The following is a 24,313-nucleotide window of genomic DNA, read 5'->3' on the forward strand; positions in this document are numbered from 1 at the left end:
TCCCCATTAATCTCAAATAAATGGGCTTCTTCCATGGGTTAAGCCTTTTTCTTGCTCAGAACTCAAGAGAATGTTAACCCAGCAGCATACACTAAGGGCAGCACCTGGTGCCACTACAGTTATCCAGACCTCCAGTTCTTAGAGAAAGACCTCCACCTTTTCCCTCTTGCCCCTCACCTCATTCCTGCTTCAGAAAGGAAATAGGTCAAATGGGAAAAGAGAGGCACTGGAACATGTACCATCAGAAACACAGACACTTACGGGCCCTTCTGGGCCCTCCATTATTTTAAAAGAGGAGGAGCAAAACAGAAGCAGTATTAGCATATTATATTCTGCAGGAAGTATTTGAGTCCAGCCAGGTGTCCAGCAATATATATATACTAGCCTCGGAATCAGCAGTCCTAGGATACTGCCTCCCTGGCCCCCCTTACTAGGTGTGCCCTTCTGGGCAAGTCAACTCTATCAACCTGAATATTAGTGTCCTCATCTAAGAAATGCAAAAACACCTCTTAAAATCTAGCCTTGGAAGATTAAAGATGGCCACATACTTTTTGACACTGTCACGTGAGCAAAGCCAGCTTGGACTCGCTGGTGCAGCCCAACCACCATCCACATGCCAGCAAATTATTCCAGTGAAAGCCACACAGCATAGGATTGCCCAGCCACGTTCTGCCCAAACTTCCAACCCATGAATCGTGAGACATAGTTTATTATACAATAATACTCAGAACGTTAGCTAGAAAGATGATTGTGAGAATCAAAAAAAATTGTCGATGGAAAAGAATTTGTAGACTACAAAGCAATACCTTTGGTCTGTATTATATAAAAGAGCAAATAAAGTTTCTGACCACAGGAGTTTACAGTTACTATTTGCCATTACGGTTTAGGGATGCAGAGTCAGTTGCCACCAGGTGAGCGGTGGAGATGAAGAGAAATACATTCAACTTCTTGTTCTTTCCTTTGGTGAGGGCCAAGGTTTTGTGAGTAAGGGGTACTAATGAAAAACTCCAGCTGAGAAAAGAATATACCATCGGGCTTTAAGTTATTTACTTCATCACGGAATTTAGAACCATGATTCCTTTTATTTCCTATGACTATATTCACCTTAGAGTATTTTGAAGTAATAATCTCAATTAACCAGAATATTCAAAGAACGTGGTACTCTTATTACCTGAAAATTCCATCAGTGCTTCTTGTTGAAAACGTTTTCCAAAATGCTATAACTTTCTTGCCTTAGTAAATTGTTCAGGAAATCCGAACTCTTGAAAAGACTGTGAAAAGTTAATTTATTTAAAGGTTCATTTATAAGTTGAGTGTTGGAAACCTAAAACGCATTTCCCATTGAAATGAGGCTATAAATGATAATAAGATTCCAAGACACAAAGCCAATAGAATTCTAAATGTGCTATATACTACACTTAAAGGTGTGTTTTTTCCCACAACTAATTCCCATATAGAGATTTTTTTAAAAAATGTGTAAGCCTCATGAAGTACACTGTGCCCAGCACTCAGCAAATGTTTGCTGTCATCCCTCACGTGGCGCAGCAGTGACCTGCTTCAAGTCAAAGAGATGCAGTTTTGATTTGGCCCTGCCTCTTGCTACTAGTGACCACGGTGCATCTCTAAGCCTTGGTTTCCTTAACAATAAAATAAGAATCAGTAGTGACTACCACATGAGCTCCTGCAAAAATTCAATGGAACATTTTACGTAAAGGCTTGATACCGTGCCTGGCATGCAGTAAGTGCTCAAAAAAATGACAGTAATTATTATTGCTATCACGGAACCCCAACTTATCCTGTGTGTGGCTCCCAAAGTACCCACTACCCAATTCAGCAATGGAGCATGGTGGGGGTTGGGGGGAGGAGAACATGCAAGGAGAAATTATTACTACCTCTATTTATATTCCTTTTTATCTAAAAATATTGGAGAGAAATTAAGCTTTACTTATATCTGATACATGGATTTAGAGTAGTACATGCATGTAAGTTATAAGTAAATATATTAAGAGTGCATGCTCAATTTTTTTTTTTTTTTTTACTGACATGGCAGCACACATCAGAATATTTGGAGATCATTGGCCTAATCCTTCAAATAAATCAGCGGAACCAAAGCAAGGGCAGAGGTACACCCCCACCTCAAAGACGGAGCCCAGCTGTGGGCAGACGGAGCTAAATGTCCTTATAGACACAAGCCCTTGAGTCTCTATCTCTCTAGCCTCCTACATAGTCAAGGTCCTGCCTCCTTAAGAAGGGAATGACAGATGTTGAATATAATGCTATACACCTGAAACTTACAGAATACAAAGAAATAATAAATAAATAAAAAGGGAATGACGTTGGAGGAGTGGAAGAGGGAGGGAGAGTGAGATGGAGGGAAGAATTCTAATAGCCAACCAGCCAGTCAGGCAATCTGTCAGTGACAAAGTTAGCCCAGGAGTGGGCTTGGGCTCCCTCTGGTCAGGGGACCTCACAAAATGGGGGAGGTAGAATTTCCACAGAGCTGCTGACAGTAGGACTAACAGAGTGAAGGGGAGAAATGAGGTCAAAGAGGTGGTCGGGACAGAAATCTCCATGGGAGATACGAGCCCTGTCCTAGTGCCTGGGGGGAGGGGGAAAGGAAGGCGAAACAGAGATGCAGGTGGCAGACCAGCTTCTGTCGCAGTAGGGTGGTAAGACCAGGGCTGGGGGTATTCGAGACATGTGTAAGGCAGACATAACTCAATTTGCAACATCAGTGTTTATGGTGCAGAGGTTTGGACTATCTATCAGATCCTCATGACATACCCTGGAAATGTTTCCCCCACCAAATTGTATGAGATGATATCATATGGAAGGGGGAATGCTGGACCACGGAGTCAAGAAAACAGAATTCTTGTTCCAGCTTCTCTATTATACTGTGTCATTATGTACATCATCTAATGCCTCGGAATTCAGTTTTCTCGCCTGCAAAGCAAGAGAGCCGATTTATATGACCTCTAGGTTCCCTTCCAGCCCTGTGATTATGAATTCTGGGATTTATATGGGCATATTCTCGTATCATTTGTCTCTTATGTCTAAAAATTGAATGTAGGGGAAATTATAGTTTATTAAGGGTGTCTGATTACTTGTGTTATTAATCAATATTTGACTAATTGGTTCCTATTCTAGAGTCTTCTTTACTACTTTCACTCTGAAATTAACTATGTTACTGCTCCTATTACCTGCTCACATTATGAAGGCAGCCAGAGGCATTAACTCTTCTAGAGCTCCTCAGTACAGATTAAGGCAATATAACTAAGAGAGAGAAAAGAGAATGTTTATTATTGGCTCATAGGAAGCTATGGCTAAAAAATAGGATGCTTCCCAAATACATGGGAATTAAAATGGCTACTGACTCAATTATATGAGATAAATTAACCACCCCACAGTACAGCAGATAAGCGCTTTTCTTTTTCTCTTGTCTCTTTCACTGTCCCCAGAGCCCATCTGATCATCTGAAAAAATGTATTAGAATTCAAAAAACAAACGGGACGCAGGAGGATGAGGACGCATCTCTTGAATTCCCAGATTCCGCGAAGTAGACAATTCGTTGGAGAACAAGTAGGAAAGAAAGGAGAAACCGGTTTTCAGAATGGAGGAGACATCAACTGTTAACAGTATGTCCACTGTAAAGCAGGGGGAGATATCTGGACTTTTCCCCACAGGACTCTGTCTTCCCCAACCTACATACTACCCCACCCCAAATTGAGAGCCACTGGGTCAGTGACCCAGTTCTGTTAGTCAGTTTGGGCTGCTATAAGAAATTACCAAGGGGGTGGGAGGCTTAAATAATAAACATTTCTCACAGTTCTGGCGACTGGGAAGCACATAGGCTGGCAGCAGATCCATTGTCGGGTGAAGGCCTTCGTTCTGCTTTACAAATGGCTGTCTTCTTGTATCCTCGAATGCCGGAGAGCAGAGAGAAACTTCTTATGTCTCTTCTTATAAGGGAGCCAATCCCATTCATGGCAGCTCCACCCTCATGACCTAATTACCTTTCAAAGTCTCCACCTGCCTATATGATCATATTAGGGGTTAGGATTTCAACATGTGAACCGGGGGTGGGAGGGGACACAAACATTCAGTCATAATGCCTGTCCCCCTAAGAGCATCATCAACGAACAACTAAATTCTCATCTTAAATTTAAAAGGAATATGGGGAAAAGAAAATAAAAACCATATTCAACATCTTGCTAGCTAGCCAAATATTTTAAAGGGAAAAAAATCTAAGCGAGAAACTGCCAGAAATGTTAGAAAATGTTTACAGAGATATTGTTGGAAAGTTTCTTTGTGGCAAAAAAAAAAAAAAAAAAAAAACACAGAGAAATGTTTATATAGTGTTTTACTCTGCTAGGAAGCAATACAAACATAGAAATCTGTACACTTCCTTCTCTTCAAAGTAAGCTGGAACTGAAGAAGATTCAGGTCCCCAGAATTCCCAATCATCCTGGATCAAATTATAGAATACGAACTCTGGTGTTATCATCATTAAGAACCCCAAATTTCCATAGACTTGGTTTAATTTCTAATCTATTGATTTCCTCAGAAACTCTAGTAAGGTGAGCTAAGAGCATGTTGTATTTTGCTGGTTCAGAATACACCAGTTTACTAATTATCATGTTTCCCCGAAAATATGACCTAGCCGGACAATCAGCTCTAATGCGTCTTTAATATAAGACCCAGTCTTATTTTACTATAAGACCCAGTCTAATATAATATAATATAATATAATATAATATAATATAATATAATATAATATAATATAATATAATATAATACCGGGTCTTACATTAATTTTTGCTCCAAAAGCCGCGTTAGAGCTGATTGTCTGGCTGGGTCTTATTTTCAGGGAAACAGGGTATTGCAATTTCAGCTACATTATCAAAGTCTCTGAAGCAGTCTCCTTGAGTTCCCAGGATGGCAAACTTCGCTCCACCCAATTTACCACAGGCTTTAGCCTCCTCCTCCAAGGCAGTCCAATGGGTCTGCTCAGAAGAGCCCAGCAATTAGGAAAACTGTGGTCAGCCACTCTCTCACCCCACCCCAAAACATCAGGGCCTTTATTTTACCCAGGAGTCAGCAGCAGAAAGCACATACTAGGCCGGGAAGGTTAGAGGCACTCTGAATTACAGTGCTTGCATTGGAATAATAATCAAATAGGGGAAAGCTGTACACTTTGATGTGCACGAAGCACACTACTGTATGAAGGTGTAAAGGGGTTGTCGAAAGCGCTAATTTCTATGTAGAACAAGGATAGTGCCTTTGCAATTATTGAAAAGATGCATCTGAATTTCCTATTCCCTGGGAGCCTTCCATTTCTTCATGTGAGTTTCTTCTGACCTATCTTACAGTTCTTCAGCTATTTGTCTATTCTGATGTTAAAGGATTCCACTGAATTCTTAATTGCAGTTATATAATTTTTGAGAATTCTAGAATTTTTCTTTTTTTCAAATCTGATGTCACTTTTTATAGTTTCAGTTTCCTGACAGAATGGTCATGCTTGGCTTTTATGTCCTTGAACACAGCGTAATTTTTATAGTCTGTATCCAATAAATCCCATACCCGAAGCCTCAATATACCTGTTTCCCTTGTCTGTTCTTTCTGCCGATCATGGTTTACGGTGTTTTATTCCTTGTGTGCTCAGTAATCTTTGGTTGCGTACTGAACATTGTGCATTCAAGAGCATTCAAGTCACTATTCCCTATGGACATGGTGCTATTAGGCTGAACTCTCCCATCACCTACCTGCTTGGTTCTAGGGGAGAAAATTCACTCCATGGGACCCCTCTGGGCATTGAGGTGTGCTCCCTGACAGACGGTGGCCTGACTGATAGGAGACCACAGTGTGTCATGTACAGCCATGGAGTGATGATGTAAACGTGGAAGACAGATGATCGATCATAGCAGAGAAGGACGGTGAAGGGCTCGCTGCTGTTGCTGAGTCGGCAATAGTGATATGCACGCATCACGCTCCTAACAATTAGACTTCTCTTTAAACATCTCTTCCCTGCTTTGTCCCAGGAGGGATTTAAGAGTGTTTGATTTTCGTAAGTAATCCTTAATCAATAAATCAATTTCTTATTTTTAAGCATTAGAAAGGTAAGACATCGTAATGATTTTATCTCTAGTAGTAAAACTTTTTTGTATTACCACACATTCCATTTTTTATAAAAAATGTAAGAAAACCAATTTGGAGAAATGCTTTTATTAAGCAATATCGTTTATGGATAGAATTTCCCATTGCATAGATACCATATTTTTTCAAACTTGAGGTTCTTTTTGTGTAGTTTCCCATTTTTCACTCTTCTCTTCTTTTTATCTTATATACTTTTGTTTTCCTTAGACTTGCTCAATGAATTCTTGTTTTAAATAGTTTATAAAAAGTATTTGGGAGTACTCATATGAAAGTGATGGTTGTTCTCATAATTGTGTCCCTCTTTGTAGGATCCAAATCTAAAGAAAAAAAGCAATTGATATGTAAGAACCATTCAGAAAGGTACGTTCTTATGTAAAATTTCAACCATAACCTATTGTGGTTTTACTTATCTATAACAAAACTAGAAGAGAAGTGATCAATTAATAAAACACCAAGTGAAGAAATAAAAAAGGATTTATGCATATGGGAAAGGCAGATTAACATTTTAACCTTCGAAGTCCTCTTTCCATGGTTATGGATCATTCCAAAAGCACAACTGTTCAAGAATTATTGGCTGATAACATTGATGAAAAATGAATCTGGATTTTTCTCTAGTCCTCAGCTTGAATAATATCCATTTTCTAGGTTAAGCGATCATGAAACCTGAAATGTTATTCATGTTACAATTATGCATTTATAAAATCTATTTTGGCATGATTTAAACTTCTAAGTCTTTTACTAGTGCTCACGTGTTGCAGCTTAATTATTCACTTTGCTGATGAAAAACATTAATTATACAGTTCTGGTTGATATACAAAATGCACTGAGATGAAATACAAAAGGCACTGAAAAGGAAGCTAAGACCTGAGCAAATGAAGCCCTTGACTTCCTCTTCTTCATCAGCAATCGCAATAGCCAAATAACTTCTATAATGTAGAAGATAAGAGATCTGTTTACTTTTTAATCTCAAAACAATAATAAGGTATATTAAAAATTTGCCCAACTTTTGACCCTGCTATTCCATACTAGAACTGAGTCTTAAGGAAGTAACCAAGGATATGCCTAAAGATATAATAAGAAGTCCCTGGAAGACTTTTTATAATAATGAAAAATTAAATGTGCAAAAACAATTAAATTGGTTAGCTAAAGTTTGGTACATCCATACAATGGAATATTATGCAATCCTTAAAAAAATATTTTCAGCAGGCCAGAAGGGATTGGCATGAATATTCAAAGTGATGAAAAGCAAGGACCTACAACCAAGATTACATAGCAAAGCTATCATTTAGAATTGGAGGACAAATAAAGAGTTTCCAGACAAGAAAAAAACTAAGGGAATTCATCACCACCAAACAAGTATTACAAGGAATGTTAAAGGGACTTCTTTAAAAAGAAGAAGGAAAAAAAGATAGAAAATATGAATAATAAAATGGCAACAGCTACATTTCTATCAACAATTACTTTCAATGTAAATGGATTAAATGCTCCAATCTAAAGATTGGTGGCTGAATGGATAAGAAATCAAGAACATTATGTATTCTGCCTATAAGAGACTCACTCATTTCAGATCAAAAGACACTCACAGATTGAAAGTAAAGGGATGGAAAAAGATATTTCACAAAAAATGGAAAAAAAAAAAAAAAAAGAAAAGCTGGGGCAGCAATACATATACCAGACAAAACAGACTTTAAAACAAGAGACAAAGAAGGACCCAGTAATCTCCCTTCTAGGTATTTATTCAAAGAAACCCAAAACATTAATTTGAAGGGGCATGTGCATCCATATGTTTATAGCAGCATTATTTACAGCAGCCAAGATATGGAGGCAACCTGGTGTCCATCAATGGATGAATGGATAAAGAAGAAGTGGTACATATATGCAATGGAATATTACTCAGCGACAAAAAAGAATGAAATCTTGCCACCTGCAACAACATGGAGGGACCTAGAGGGTATTGTGCTGAGTGGAGTAACTCAGAGAAAGACAAATACCATATGATTTCACTTATATGTGGAATTTAAAGAACAAAATAAATGAACAAACAAAATAGAAACAAACTCATAGATACAGAGAACATTTTGATGGTTGTCAGATTAGAGGGGGATAGGGGGATGGGTGTAAAAGTGGAAGGGATTAAGAGGCACAAATTTGTAGTTACAAAATAGTTATGGGGATATAGGGTATAGCATAAGAAATACAGCAAATAATATTGAAATAATTGTGTATGGTATCAGATGGGTACTAGATTTATTGGGTGATCACTTTGTAAGTTATATAAATGTCTAATCACTATGTTGTACACCTGAAACTAATATGTCAACTGTAATTTAAAGACAAAAAAATATTTAAAAAAATAAATATTTTCAGAAAAATACCTTATTGTGGAAGGAAGTTCATAAATACTATTTGGATGGAAAAAAGTCAAGTTAATAAGTAGAATGATTACACATACACACACATACACATATATTATTTCATACATTTATATGGTTGGAATAATTGTGTGATCTATAGGTACACACACACACACACACACACACAGACACACACACACATGCATATAAAAAGCAAAGATGTATTCAAAAAGATTACCAGTGATAACCTTAGAATTGCTGGTCTCCCACCAGAACATAAGCGCCACAAAACAAAGACTTGGTCTTATTCCCCACTCTGTCCTCAGTGTCTAGCACAAGGCCTAGCCCCGCGTTGGATTCATGGTACTCAATAAATATTTATTGAATTAAGAAATGGAATTTTTGGTGAATTTAGTATTCTTTGACTATTTCTATTTCACAACTTTTCATATGTACACATTTTTGATAAAGAATTTTTAAGTTAAGGCATGACTTTTACTTATGCTTCAATTATTTTCATAATGAAACTAAATGGGAAAGCAGATCTAGCTCCCTTCACAGTTGGTTTGGATCCATCTGCAGTTATGATTAGTCAAAAATATTTTGTTTGGATTTCTCTACACTCCTGGTATATGAAGAATAAGGAAACAGGAAACATTTTTCTTCCCAGATCTTCTACTTCCATTTACAAATTCACCTCATTCAGCAAAAGGAGGGAAACTATTTTTCTTCTCCTATTACCACTACAAATCCTATTGCTGCTATTGCAGCTGTGGCTATTGATCACTCACCACACACTAGTCTAAGAATTTTATGTGTCATTCAAACCTCAAATAACCTTAGGAAGTAGGCACTGCTATTTTTCCCATTTTGCAGATGAAAGACTTGAGGCTTAGAGAGGTTAAGCAACTTGCCTACAGTTACCCAGCACTTTGTTGGCAAGAGTGAGAATTTGAACTGGGCAGCTTGACCTCAGAGCTGTTCACAACTACCTCACACTTACAAAGAGCAAGATCCCATACAGTAATGGAAGCAAATCAAGGTTTGGTTATAGCTCTCCTCGCATGCATTGCCTACACTTTAGTCCAATTTTTTCTTGTTGTAAGGACAGACAAGAAAGAAAAAGAAAATGAATGAATGTCCTTTCTTCCACTGAACAAAATAATGTCTGAGAAGTTTATATAGCTATTAGCTGGTAAAAATAGTAGAATTGTCAAGTAATAATAATGTATATGATGTGTTCTGGTTTGGTTTTTATGCAGACATTTCCTCTCATTGTCCAGTCATGAGAGAAGAAAAGAGCACATACTCCAAATAACAGGTTTTGCTGCAAATAGATTTCTCAGATAACCTCTATTTAAAACTAAACAAAACCCAATATATTTCACATGGTAGATTATCTGCAATGGAAATGAATGATGCATTCTCCATGATCTCAATCATATCTGCATGTTAGAATAACCTGGAAAGATTTTTCAAGTCCAAAGCTCAGAACACTAAGAAGTCCTGATGAATTGCTCTGGGGAGGCACCCAGGCAGCAGTAGTTTATAAAAGCGCTCCAGGAGAGTCTAAGGTGCAGCCATCGCTGAGAACCACAGCAACCCAACGAGACTAACAGGCTTCCTTCCTACTTCTTAGCTCTGTCACTGACTAGCCATGTAACCCTAGGGAAGTTATTTCCTGTTCTTCTAACCTGAGCTCCCTTACCTATAAAATGGGGATAACGAGGGTACCGACCCAATGAGGATTATTCGAGATAACACGCGAAGAATTTAGATCTGGGTCTGAGACATAGGAACACTCAAACATCAGCTATCATGATGGTGACAGTGATAATAATGCAGATGTGATCTTTGTACCTGACGCTCGGGCCACAACATGTTTCTCTATCCCAGAAAGCAGGGACCATAACTTCAATCCAAGCAGGATTTTATAACCTTTTTTTTTTTCACTTGGTAATTATTCTGCAATTTTTTAAAATTATTATTTTTTTTAAATTTTCAATTACAGTCAACATACAATATTAGTTGCAAGTGTACAACATAGTGATTAAACATTTATATAATTTACAAGTGATCACCCCAATAAATCTAGTACTCATCTGACACCATACACTGCTATTACAATATTATTGACTATATTCCTTATGCTATGTTTTACATCCTCATGACTGTTATGTAACTACAAATTTGTACTTCTTAATTTCTTCCCCTTTTTCACCCATCCCTCCTATCTGACAATCCTCAAAATGTTCTATCTATAAGATGTTTTTTCCTTAAATCCTCCTGAGAAAATTTACCTTATATTCCAGTGAAATTCCTTTACTACAAACCTTCCCTTCACCCCTACCTCCCACACCCCACACACAGAGGAACCTTCAAAGATTTCTTGTCACTGAGTAGATAAAGTTGTATCTATGAGTTTGTTTCTATTTTGTTTATTTTGTTCTTCAGATTCCACATATGCCAAAATCATGTGGCATTTGTCTTTCTCTGTCTGACATACTCCACTCAGCCCAATAACCTCTAGATCCATCCATGTTGTTGCAGATGGCAAGAACCCATTCCATTCCAAGAACAGATAATATGCTACTGTATATATGTACCACCTCCTCTTTATCCATTAATCCACTGATGGACACCCAGGTTGCCTCGATATCTTGGCTGCTGTAAATAATGCTGCTATAAACATATGGATGCACATTTCCCTTCAAAGTAATATTTTGGGTTTCTTTGGATAAATACCCAGAAGTGTGATTACGGGGTCCTTCTTTGTCTCTTGTTATAGCCTGTGTTTTAAAGTCTGTTTTGTCTGGTATATGTATTGCTACCCCATCCTTTTTTTTTTTTTCATGAAATATATTTTTCCATCCCTTTACTTTCAGTCTGTGTGTGTCTTTTGATCTGAAGTGAGTGAATCTCTTGTAGGTAGCAAATATAAGGGTCTTATTTTCTTATCCATTCAGCCACCTGGTTACTTACTTTTTATAAAATTTATTGGTGTGACAATGGATAGCAAAATTATATAGGTTTCAAATGTACAATTCTATAATACATCATCTATATATTGCATTATGTGTTCACCACACACAGTCAGTTCTCCTTCTATCACATATATTTGACCCCACCCTACGTCTTTTGATTAGAGCATTTAATCCATTTACATTTAAAGTAATTGTTGATAGATGTGTAGTTATTGCCATTTTATTATTCATGTTTTTTATCGTTTTTTTCCTTCTTTTTAAAGTTTTTCTAACATTCCTTTTAATACTGGTTTGGTGGTGATGAACTGCTTCAGCTTTTTCTTGTCTGGGAAGCTCTTTATCTTGTCTGGGAAGCTCTTTCTGTCCTTTGATTCTAAATGACAGCTTTGCTGGGTAGAGTAATCTTGGTTGTAGGTCCTTGCTTTTCATCACTTTGAATATCCAGCCAATCCCTCTAGCCTGCAAAGTTTCTGTTGAGAAATCAGCTGAGTCTTATGGGAGCTCCCTTGTAGGTAACTAACTGCTTTTATTTTGCTGCTTTTACAATTCTGTCTTTAAACTTTGGCATTTTAATTATGATGTGTCTTGGTGTGAGCTTCTTTGGGTTCACTTTGTTTGGGACTCTCTGTGCTTCTCGGGCTTGTATGTCTATTTCCTTTGCCAGCTTATGTAAGTTTTCCACCATTATTTCTTCAAATAGGTTTTCAATTACTTGCTCTCTCTCTTCTTCTGGTACCTCTATGATGTTAATGTTGTACACTTGATGTTGTCCCAGAAGCTTCTTATACTGTTCTCATTTTTTTGGATTCTTTTTTCTTTTTGCTGTTCTGATTGGATGTCTTCTGTTACCTTATGTTCTAAATCTCTGATTCAGTCCTCTGCTTCATTTAATCTACTGTTGATTCCCTCTAATGTAGTCTTTATTTCAGTTATTATATTCTTCATTTCTGAATAGCAACCATAGCCTTGGTTGCTATGAATTTTTATGTTTCCTATTTCTTTGTTGAAATTGTCCACATTCAGCATCCTTATAACCAGCGTTTTGAACTCTGCATCTGGTAAATTGTTTGCCTCCATTTTGTTTAGCTCTTTTCTGGATCTTTGTTCTGTTCTTTCATTTGGGACATGTTTCTTTGTCTCCCCATTTTAGCTGTCTCCCTGAGTTTGTTTCTATGTATTAGGTAAAACTGCTATGTCTCCCAGTCTTAATGGCCTTATGTAGTAGATGTCCTGTGGGGCCCAGTGGCATAGTCTCCCTGGACACCTGCAGATGTGCCCCTGTATGGATTGTGTGTGTCCTCCTGTTGTAGTTGAGCCTGGGTTGCTATTTGCACATCAATTGGAGGGATTCACCCTCAGGCTGATTGGTTGTGAGGACTGGCTGTGACTACAGTGAAGGAGCTGTTGTGCAGAGGCTCACCCTACAGAGCAGGGTTCACTTTAGCAGGGCTCTGGTGCCTGCCCAATCTTCCCTTTGGGTGTGTCATCCATGGAGGCGCCCAGGTGGTGCTCCGGCTTGCTCTGAAGCTGGCCACCAGGTGTGCTGGCCCACAGGACCTCCTAAAACGAGCCACAAAGTATTCTTCATGTGGCCGCCACTCATGTTGGGCTTGAAATTACCTAGGAGAGAATAAGCCATGACCCGAGGCCAGCTGCCACTAGTGCCAGGCTCAGAGCTGCTTAGTAAGAGGTACGGGGTATGTCAAGGCCAGATGCTGCTTGTTTAGGTTTTGTAAACCTTTGAGAGATTTTAGAAAAGTCCACAGCATGAGCCAAGACAGGTCATTTATATGCAAAACCCACTGGAAATGGAGTGGTTGGACTTGCGAGTTGGGTGGGGTGGCATCTCAGGGAATCACCAGGGCAGGGCCAAAAGTGTTAGTCAAGTTGATGGAAACTCTGATATGGCTCCCACCTGCATCTACATGCTGGAAGGAGGATAGCTCAACAAAGAAATTAGATTCAGACAGCACTTCTGTCTGGGAGAAAGCTGCCCCTCCAGCCCTCATTCTGGAGCCCAGACAATTCATTTCCTCCCCATATGTCCCTGGCACCTTTCAAGCTGCTGCCCCAGCACTGAAGCTCAGTGCGAATGAGTCCATCAGCAAGTAAGTCTGTGTGCAGACCCTTTAAGAGTAATGCCTGGGAGTGACATGATAGGAATGGCAGCAGCAAGGTGCACTTTTTGAGTTCTCCCCGATCTTATCACAAACGGGACCTCTATAACCCATCAAAGGACTCTCTGCTCATCACGCAGAACAGCTAAGAGATTCGTGCAAGGATTACTTGAAGGTGGGCAAACTGGGCGAGCAGGAGAAGAGGTAAGGGAGCAGAGTGGAGACGCGGCTGCATCTGCGGCTGTGGAAACGCGGCCGGCATCTGGGGCAGCATAAAAACAGACACATAGATCAATGGAACAGAATAGAGAGTCCAGAAATAAATCCATGCCTATATGGCCATTTAATCTACGACAATGGAAGCAAGAATGTACGGTGGGGTAAAGACAGTCTATTCAATAAATGGTGCTGGGAGACCTGGACAGACACATGCAAAAGAATGAAGTTGGACCACCTCCTTACACCATATACAAAAATAAATTCAAAATGGCTTAAAGACTTAAATGTAAGATCTCAAACCATAAAATTCCTAGAAGAAAATATAGGAAGAAACTTCATAGAAATTACCCGGAGTAAGATTTTTACTGATATATCTCCTCGTGCAAGGGAAGTAAGAGAAAAAATAAACACGTGGGATTACATCAAACTAAAAAGTTTTTCACAGCAAAGGAAACCATCAATAAAACAAAAAGGGACCCTACTGAATGGGAAAAGATATTTGCCAATGATACATCTGATAAGCGGTTAATATAACAAATTTATAAAAAAACTCACTCAACTCAACTCCAAAAAAACAAACAACCCAATTAAAAAATGGGCAGAGGACATGAAGAGACATTTTTCTAAAAAGGACATACAGATAAGCAAACAGACATATGAAGAAATGCTCAACCTCACTAACCATCAGAGAAATGCAAATAAAAACCACAATGAGATACCACCTCACCCCAGTCAAAATGGCTATCATCAACAAATCAACAAACAACAAGTGCTGGCGTGGATGTGGAGAAAAGGGAACGCTTGTGCACCGTTGGTGGGATTGCAGATTGGTGCAGTCACTATGGAAAACAGTATGGAGGTATCTCAAAAATCTGAAAATGCAACTACCTTATGATCCAGCAATTCCACTCCTAGGGATCTATCCGGAGAAATCCAAAACTCTAATTCGAAAATCTTTATGCACTTCTATGTTTATTGCAGCACTATACACAATAGCTAAGACATGGAAACAACTGAAATGCCCATTGGTAGATGACTGGATTAAGAAACTGGTATATTTATACAATGGAGTATTACGCAACCATAAAGAAGAAGAAAATATTACCATTTGCAACAACATGGATGGACATAGAGAACATTATGTTAAGTGAAATAAGTTAGACAGAGAAAGACAAATACCATATGATCTCACTTATATGTGGAATCTAAAGAAAAGAATAAGTGAATGAACTAATCAGAAACTGTTTTGGAGAAAAAGAGGAAAAACTGAGGGTTGCTAGATGGGAGGGGTGTGGGGATAAGGGGGAAGGTGAGGGGATTAGAAAGCAGTCAGTAACCACAAGATGACCACGGGGTTCTGAAAATTAATTTGGGGAATGTAATCAATAATATTGCAAAGATTTTGTAGGGTATCTGATAGACACTTGTCTCATTAGGGAGACCACCTCAGGGATGATGTAGTTGCCTGATCACTGCACTGTACAACTGAAGCTGAACAATAATGAATGTCAACTACAAGTTTGTATGTATATGTGTGTGTGTGTGTGTGTGTGTGTGTGTGTGTGTGTGTGTGTGTGTGTATGTATGTATGTACTTACAAGAAGCGGAGTACAGCATTAGGAATAGAGACAGTGGAAATGTAATGGCTCTGTGCGATGTCAGAGGGTTAGTGGATGGGGGGAGGGGGGTTCACACAGTGTGAGGGATATAAATGATAAACGTCTAAGTATTACTTTGTCTTGTGCACCTGAAACTAATAAGAAAAAGATAAAAGAAAAAAGGAAAAAAAAGAGTAATGCCTGGGACTCCATCTGCCCTCAGTCTCACTCAGCTACAATCTCTGCTGGTTTTCACAGCCAGAAGTTATAGGGACTTCTCTTCCAGCACTGGAACCCTGGGCTGGGGAGCCTGGTGTGAGGCTGGGACCCCTCACTCCTCAGGAGGCACCTCTGCAGCCAAGATATCCCTCCCGATTTTTAACTGCCATATGTGGGTATAGGGATCAGCCCATTCTGCATCTCTGCCCCTCCTACCAGCCTCAATGTTGCTTCTTCCCTATATCCTCAGTTATAGGACTGCTGTTCAGCTATACTTCATACAATTCTCAAGGATGGTGGTTCTGCAGTTTAGTTGTAATTTTGATGTTGTTGTGAGAGGATGAAAGCACAGCATTTACCCACTCCACCATCTTGACCAGAAATAGGATTTTTAAATCTTTAACGTGATTCCTTTACTTAAATGAACCTTTAGAACTAAATATAATTTGTAGCTCATTGTGGGGTAATATTTAGGTCCCCAGAGAGGATGCCGTGCCTCATAACTGTAGCTTACAACATAAAGCTTGCTCACCTGGGACTGAAACGAATTTTCTCAGGAACTTCCCTGTGGTCTGTGACTACCTTCTGGTTGTCTCTATAATTAATGGGGTCATCAGGGATTCTAAATTTGGCCATCTGAATTTCAGAGTCACTCAGTTCAGCATGGGAGATTCTTGCATAACCTAATCTGTGGCAGAAACAGAAATGGTTTTTAAAGGTTTTCTCATCATACAGAAATCTGATGAGATCTAGTAGATAACACCTTAATTATTAAGCCAATTTCCCATTCTAATTCTACTCTGTATATCACTAGAATTATCTTGACTTTATACTATAAATATTTATCAACATATTACTTTTATGATATAAATGAGTAAGGAACATGCACATATATTTAAGTAACGAAACACACTTGGCAACCTTATTCTTACTCTGTATACTAATGAATATTCTATCTATACAAACTGCCTCTCACACAATACATTTTGGAATATATTAATATATAAAATATTCACATTTTGATATGGGATAATATGTTTTAAAAATGTAATTTACCTAGATTCCTCACCACAATATAGTAGTGGCTCAAACAATTTAGTTGACTTATCCAAGATTACATGATCAGAAGTTGGCAAAGCTGGAATTCAGACCTAGGGCTCTCTTATTCTACGGTCCATGCCATACAGTCAAAAAATGCTGCCATTCCTAGTATGTGTTCATAGTTACGTACTTATCATGCTTAGTAACTTACATAGCATCCTCTTTGTATAATTAAGCTTAATTTGCTTAGACATTTATTCCTTCTTAAATCATTAGTCCATGACTTGAAAAAAATGTTAAACTGCATAAATAACCAAACAAATGTTTATAAACAGTAACAAAATTAATTCATTGCTTCCATAATGTTTGAGATAGACCCAAAAGATCACAGTAATAAGAGATTTTTAAAAATATCAAACATCTATGCTCACCTGATCAGCCCCCGATACATAATATATTCACACCATCTGTCTTGATCTGTGCTGTCAATATCCTAATTAGCAAAGAGAATATTTAAGGCATTAAAACAGTGCTCTATTCTGAACTGCCACTGAAAATGTGTGAGGTACAGTAATACATATGCCTTTGTCCATGTTATTTTCTTTGCCTGGCTCCTACTGATCCCTTAAGGTCCAAATTATTTATTGATTCTACAGATACTTCTGGAACACCTACTATATGCTTATTTTGCTTCTGTACTAGATGGATGGAGTACAAACATAAACATGGTCTAGAGAGGGAGTTAGGTGGGGAAATCAACAATTGCAATACAGCCCTGGCTCCCTGCAACTTTCCAAGTCTCTCATGCCAAGCAGAATTTACTGAATCTTCATCGATCAACCTATATATATGCACACCAGTTACACTGTTCTGTATGGTTATTTGTTTGTATGTCTCCACCTTCCCCTTCCTGAGCAAAGGAACTCTTAATCACTTTGGCTCTCTGGTACTTAGCATGAAACCTGGCATTTGGCAGGTGCTCAATCTGTATTTGTTAAATTGAATCACCAGAAATAAACACATTTGGGGAGTAATCATGAGTCTTTTTGATGTTAAAAGCTTGAGACCAGGGTTATTCTTCATCAGAGAAGCAGAACGTACACTATTTTTTTTCTATAACGTGTTGGGAAAACTAAATATGGAGATTTTATACTGAAGAAATTTCCATTTTCTTCTTTTTAGAAATCCTATAAATAAACAAAATACCTGACTTTTGACCATTTCTCAATTTTCACTATTAAAATTTAATTTAAAAAGTTTAAACCACTAAAAGAATACACAATTTATTATTTCTTAATTTTTTCATAAGCTTGGCAGTAGACATATGGATGCTTGTTAATCAATCTTTACTGTTTTATTTCATATATATACAGAGGGTGCCAAATATATGTATACACATTTTAAGAAAGGAAAAAACTATTAAAATTGTAATACTCAATATATAATGATAACAAAAGATAAATACAACTCACGTTTGACTTCTTCTGCAATTACAAGAGGTGCTCAAAGAGATTACCATCAGTGTAATTTTAATAGCTTTCCCTTTCTTAAAATGTGTATGCATTTTTTTGGCACTGTGTGTGTGTGTGTGTGTGTGTGTGTGTGTGTGTGCCTTTAGTATTGATTTTAAAATGTAATAAATTTCAAACAAAAATTTCAGTGACAAAAAAGCAAATAAATAAATGAAAAAGGAATGTTCTGGTTTGCCTTGGAAAGAGATAAAACTTTAGTCATTCAGCTATATATACCGGAGATGATAAACTGTGAATATGCTTAACTATCATGTTATTTTATTAGGTTTTTAATAGATGCTGTCAATTTTAAGACTGCAGAATTTAAATACTCATTTCTTAAAGAGAAAAATCTATTCATCCAACCACTTATGACCAAAACTCCTCTCCACATTAATAAACTTCCTGATAGTAAAAGCTGTATAAGAATTCACTGCCAATATTGACACGGCTTCTGACCATGATAGTGGAAAACCAAGGGATGATTAAATAAAAATCAAATAAAATTTCATCTTCTCTTAACACTATGCATATGCCTGACACATACACACACACACACACAAACACACACACACACACACACACACACACTCTAGGTGTGATCAAACAATATGGTGAATATTTAAATAAAAAAATTATTACAGTAAGAGACACATTGCCATCAATGCCCATCAAAATACTACCCCTCGCTTTGAACACACTTATCCCATCATTCTTCCCACTTTCTGAAGCAGTTCTGGAAGTCCTCTTTTGTGACTGTCTTTAGTTGCACTGTTGTGGCTGCCTCGATGTCCTAAATCATTTTGACTTTGGCGACGAGCCAGAAGTCGCACGGTGCCAGATCCAGTGAATAAGGTGGATAGTGACACACCATAATGTTTTTATGTGACAGAAACTGCTATATACCAGAAGCCCAGAAGTGATGTGTGACATGGAGCATTGTCATGATGGAGGATGATTTACAGCACACTTTAAACTTTTATTTACTTAAGTATGTTTTTCCAGGACCCATCAGCTCCAAGTCAAGTAGTTGTTTCAATCCAGTTGTGGAGGGTGCAGCTCACAGTGGTCCATGTGGGGATTGAACTGGCAACCTTGTTGTTAAGAGCACCACGCTCTAACCAACTGAGCTAATCGGCCATCCTCTATGGCACACTTTAAAACACACCTTTTCTCAACCGTAGCTCACACTGGCTGACTGCACCGAACAAGATGAAACTTGTCACACACTGTTACTAAGTTTCGACGCGCCGCTTCCCATATTGAAGATCCCTGCCTTTCCATTGGATGACACGAGGCAGCAGCATTCACCGTATTTTGTGATCACAACAGAAAGGCTCCACGTCACACATTGCTTCTGGTATGGCAATTTCTGTCAAATGAAAACATTACCGTGTGTCCTCATCCATGTTATTCACCAACTCTGGCCCTGTGCGACTTCTGTCTCTTTCCCAAAATCAAAATGACCATGAAAGGAAAATGTTGTGAATCAATTCAGGACATCGAGGCAGCCACGACAGTGCAACTAAAGACACTCAAGAAAGAGGACTTCCAGAACTGCTTCAGAAAGTGGCAAGAATGATGGCATAAGTGTTCGAAGTGAGGAGGAATATTTTGAGGGGGATTCATGGCAGTGTGTCTTTTACTGTAATAAACTTTTTTTTATTTAAACATTCACCATATTTATCACACACACACACACACACACACACACATACATACAATGTGAGAATTCCCTCTTAGTAGGATACAATTTTTCCTTAGATTTGCCAATATCATCTTGTGTAACATTCTTTTGTACTTCATAGACCATGTACTTACACGTTTATCTTATCTGATTTTACACACACAGCCAGATGCACATAACACACATATATGTAGCTACCATTTATCAAGTGCCTCCTACATACCAGGCTGAGGGCCTTGCAGACGTCTGCTTATACTTCATCATAACAACCTTATGATATAATAGATATTGCTATTACCACTTTACAGATACAGACACTGAGGCCCAGAAAGTTTAAATAACTTGCCCCAAGGTCACACAGCTCATAAATACAGCACCAGCTAGGCTCGTGAATGATGACAGACCATATGGAGAGAGAGGCCCAGATCAGAGCCAGCACCAAGGCCCCAGACATGTAAGTGGGGCCATCTTAGACCCTCCCCCCTCCAACAACAGCCAAGCCACCAGCTGACTGTGCGAGTGAACACAGACAAAAACAGAAAAACACAAAGTCAACCCACAAAATTATAAGAATATTAAACCACTGCTTTAAACCACTAGGTTTAAGCGGTTACATAGTGGTAAACGAGTGATACAACCTCTGTGATTCCACATTCTCCATGTTTTTCTTTTACTCTCTGACATATCCTTCATCTCTTTTCTGAGATAATCTCCCTTCTCTTCCTTCATCCATCACCCCCAGGACAACCACATTAAATCAGGGGTTTTCTTTGGTCTTCCTTTTGCACTTCTCTAATTCCATAAGCAATATCATCCACTTTCATGGTTTCAATGGTCACCACGATGGTGGCAATTCCCTAATCTATATCTCTAGTCCTGATTGCCCTCTCAATTCCAGATCCATATATCCAGCTGCCTATTGAAGAGCTCTCTTAATATCCCACAGATGTCTCAATACAGCTTAAAGCTGAACTCATCGTCTTCTTTGCCAAACTCTTTTTCCTTCTGTATTCTCTACAATAACAAATGTCACCATCATAAACCCTCTGACCAAAGCAAAAATCAGGAGTCCCTCTTAATTTTACTTTCTGCCTTATCCACTATAACTCACCTCCCCAATATCTGCCTTGCTCTTCTTCCAAAGTTGTAGTATTTTTACAGGGTGGTGTGTGGGTATCAAGATTAAATACTGTATCTTCCAACTTCCTGTACATCAAGGTGAGACTATGTGACTAAATTCTAGTTGATGAAATGTAAACACAAGTGTTGGAGGTCAGTTTCTTACAATTTCCCTTCTGAGACAACATTCTTATGCTCTTGGCCCCTTCTTTATCCCCTTCTCTATCTTGCTAACTAGAACATGGATGCTGCCATCTTGGACCATGAGGCAAACTTGGGAATGAAGGCCTCATCAGGTGGAGCTACAGATAGAAGGAGTTCATCCCTGACGCCAGAGTGCCGTACCAGGGCTGAATCAGGCTTTAACATAAAGAAATACTCTTCTATAGCCAAAAAAAAAAAAAGAAAAAAGAAAAAGAAAAATGAAAGGAAGAAAATAAATACACTTCTCTCTTGTTGAAGCCACTGTCATTTTGTGTTTTCTGTCACACGCAGAAAACTCTCATTATGCCATGCTCTCCCTCACCTGTCTTTCCACGCACTTGGTGAGATGAATACGATACGCAAGCTTTTCTCTCTGCAGATATCATTTCAAGTCATGAAGTCAAAAACAAAATGTAAAGGACTAAGACATCTACACAGGGCTTAGCTAAATATAACAATTATATGTCTCATTATAAATTCATGTATTAAGCATTCTAGCACATATATTAGTCTCCAGGATGTGATTCGTGTGTCAGTTCCCCAACGCATGATTATATCTGGGTACACTGACAAATTCAAGTGTTTTAGACCAGAACAGGTAAGGACTAATTCCGTGACATTTATTGAGGCCCTGTCTGGCTGATCAGCCAGCCTCGCTGTGTATCATTTCATTTCATCTTTTACTCTCAACATCATACCTAACTTTCATAATAAGGCAGGTTTATTTTTGAAACACAATCTTTCTACATGGCATTCTTATAATATGACTTTAATATTCCTTGATGGAGTTTATGTGTCTTCCACTTGAATGTGAGCATGTTATGACAATGACAGAAGTCACACTATAGGACTCACAAGGCTAGGTCATACAAGGCAAGAGTTTCTTCCTGGTTCTCTTGGGACACTTACTCTTAGAACCTAATCATCATGCAGGAAGGAAACCCATAGAGAGGAACCAGGACCCCCAAGCACAAAGCCCCCTCTGAGCTCCTCGTCAACAGCCAGCACCAACGTGCCACCCGTGAGTCATCTGCAGTCCCCAGCTGAGCCACTGACTTGTGTGGAGCAGAGATAAGCTACCCCCACTGAGTCCTGTCCAAATTGCAGATTCATGAGCAAACAGATGATTATAGTTGTTTAAAGCTAGTACGTTTTTTTGGTGGTTTTCTATGCAGCAGTAGATAATTGGAATACATATTAAGTTGTCGGGTATTTTTTTTCTTAAAAATGGAGAAGAAACATTTTACTTAATAAATCAAATCCTATTAAGATTGTGTTACCTTCACATTTCCATGTTCAATGAGCTGTTGATAATCTCTGGAACCAGGTGCTGAAGTGATATATCCCAGAAATATCACTTGATTAGAGCTACTTTTCAGTAGTTTTGAAATAGCAATAGCCTGAAGTTTCCTGTCGAGGTCATCTCTAAAAAAATGCAAAAATGTAATTTTTTTGTATTTGCAAAACAATTTTTTAAAAGTCTTAGGTACCTAAGTTCCAAAAATATATCTTCAATAGAGCACAGACCCAGAGTAATTGCTCCTTTGGCAAATGTCTGAATGTTATGGAAATTAACAAGACAGAGATACAGTGCTTCAACTGAGTAGGCTGACAAATCTTCAACTAAGAACAACATGATCTTCCCCGACAAATCATTTTTGTCAAGTTGATTTAAATATCTACTTTAAAAACAGCATTTGTTCGGGGGAGCCGGATGGTTCAGTTGGTTACAGCGCAAGCTCTTAGCAGCAAGGTCGCCAGTTCGATTTCCACATCGGCCAGTGAGCTGCGTCCTCCACAATTAGATTGAAGACAACAAGCTGCCAGAGGGGCGGCCAGATGGCTCAGCTGGTCAGAGCGCGAGCAGTCAATAGCAAGGTTGTCGGTTCAATTCCCACATGGGATGGTGGGCTGCACCCCTGCAACTAAAGATTGAAAACAGCAACTGGACTTGGAACTGAGCTGCGCCCTCCGTAACTAGATTGAAGGACAACGACTTGACTTGGAGCTGATGGGCCCTGGAGAAACACACTGTTCCCTAATATTCCCCAGTTAAATAAATAAATAAATAAATGACAAAAACAAACCCAACACTTGTTCAACTTTTCATCAGAAGAAATTATGTCAATAATCGAAACCTGGTAGTCAGTGTTACAGCTAAAGACTAGTAAAGAACCCTAACATTCACAGAACATTCCAAGCTTATGTAACCTACTCAGCTCCCTCAACTTAGAACACTTTCTAAACGTGGCTCTCCTGGTCAAATTCTGGCGAGACAGGATATTTTATTATACTAAGCAACGTCAATATATAACTGAGATAATGAGACAGTTACATGAGGCCTTTGGGGGTTTACAGTCAATCTATTTGGGGGGAAAATAGGGCCATCATATTTGACATGATCCAGCCAGGAAAGCTGAAACCACTCTAAGTATTTCAAACAAAGTGAATTTAATGTAGGGACTTGATTGCCCAGGTGATGGGAAGCGAAACAGCAGTCAGCGAAGCAGCCAGAGTTTAGCAACAATGAGAAACCAGTGTAACCTCTAGAGCTGGAGGGACACAAGGAGGAAGCCAGCCCTGGCTGCTGGGAGATGATGCTATGCAAGAGGCTCTCTAGAGGGAGCTGGGGCCATCTCAGGACGAGCTGGAGCCACAGAAGTCACTCAGCTGCTGCCAGAAACACCAGAGAACACACAGAGAGAGGATGAGGGGGACCCTGCCTTCTCCCCTCCTCCTGCCTTGCAGACTTTCACTAGTGCCTCATTAGCTACACCTACCAAAGGCCAGAAGGCAGAGACTCTGGGATATGTGCTTCCCTGCGATGTGTAGGGAGGGTGATGAGCCAGGAATGGATCCAAGAGCAAATAGGCAGTAAAACAACACAGGCGTTTACAGAGAAAGATAGCTAACAAATTAAGGAAAACAACAATGACAAAGGAAGACGCATAGAGATCACTGAGGATTGAGAAGATTGGAGAAACCTCATTAAGATAGGATCTGAAGACAGGACTAAGCTCAGATACATATGTGTGGGCAGCTGATACTGTTAAAAGATATCTCAAGAAATAGAAGAGTGGAAAGAATGACCATTTGTTTAACATCTT

General features: G+C 38.8%; 1 protein-coding gene across 1 annotated transcript in view; it reads right to left on the reverse strand.

Moving 5' to 3' along the window:
• Positions 1–6,210: 6,210 nt before the first annotated feature.
• CWH43 (cell wall biogenesis 43 C-terminal homolog) overlaps positions 6,211–24,313 on the reverse strand; it is a 57,401-nt gene continuing 39,298 nt past the window's right edge. The window contains exons 13-16 of the mRNA XM_033106762.1: positions 22,487–22,631; positions 17,117–17,178; positions 16,177–16,332; positions 6,211–6,470 (exon numbers count right to left, since the gene is read on the reverse strand). Coding sequence (XP_032962653.1) covers positions 6,392–6,470; positions 16,177–16,332; positions 17,117–17,178; positions 22,487–22,631 — 442 coding nt within the window. The 3' untranslated portion in view covers positions 6,211–6,391. The remainder of the gene's footprint in view (positions 6,471–16,176; positions 16,333–17,116; positions 17,179–22,486; positions 22,632–24,313) is intronic.

The sequence above is a fragment of the Rhinolophus ferrumequinum genome, chromosome 5 (genome assembly GCF_004115265.2).
Source record: "Rhinolophus ferrumequinum isolate MPI-CBG mRhiFer1 chromosome 5, mRhiFer1_v1.p, whole genome shotgun sequence".
Classification (NCBI taxonomy): domain Eukaryota; kingdom Metazoa; phylum Chordata; class Mammalia; order Chiroptera; family Rhinolophidae; genus Rhinolophus; species Rhinolophus ferrumequinum.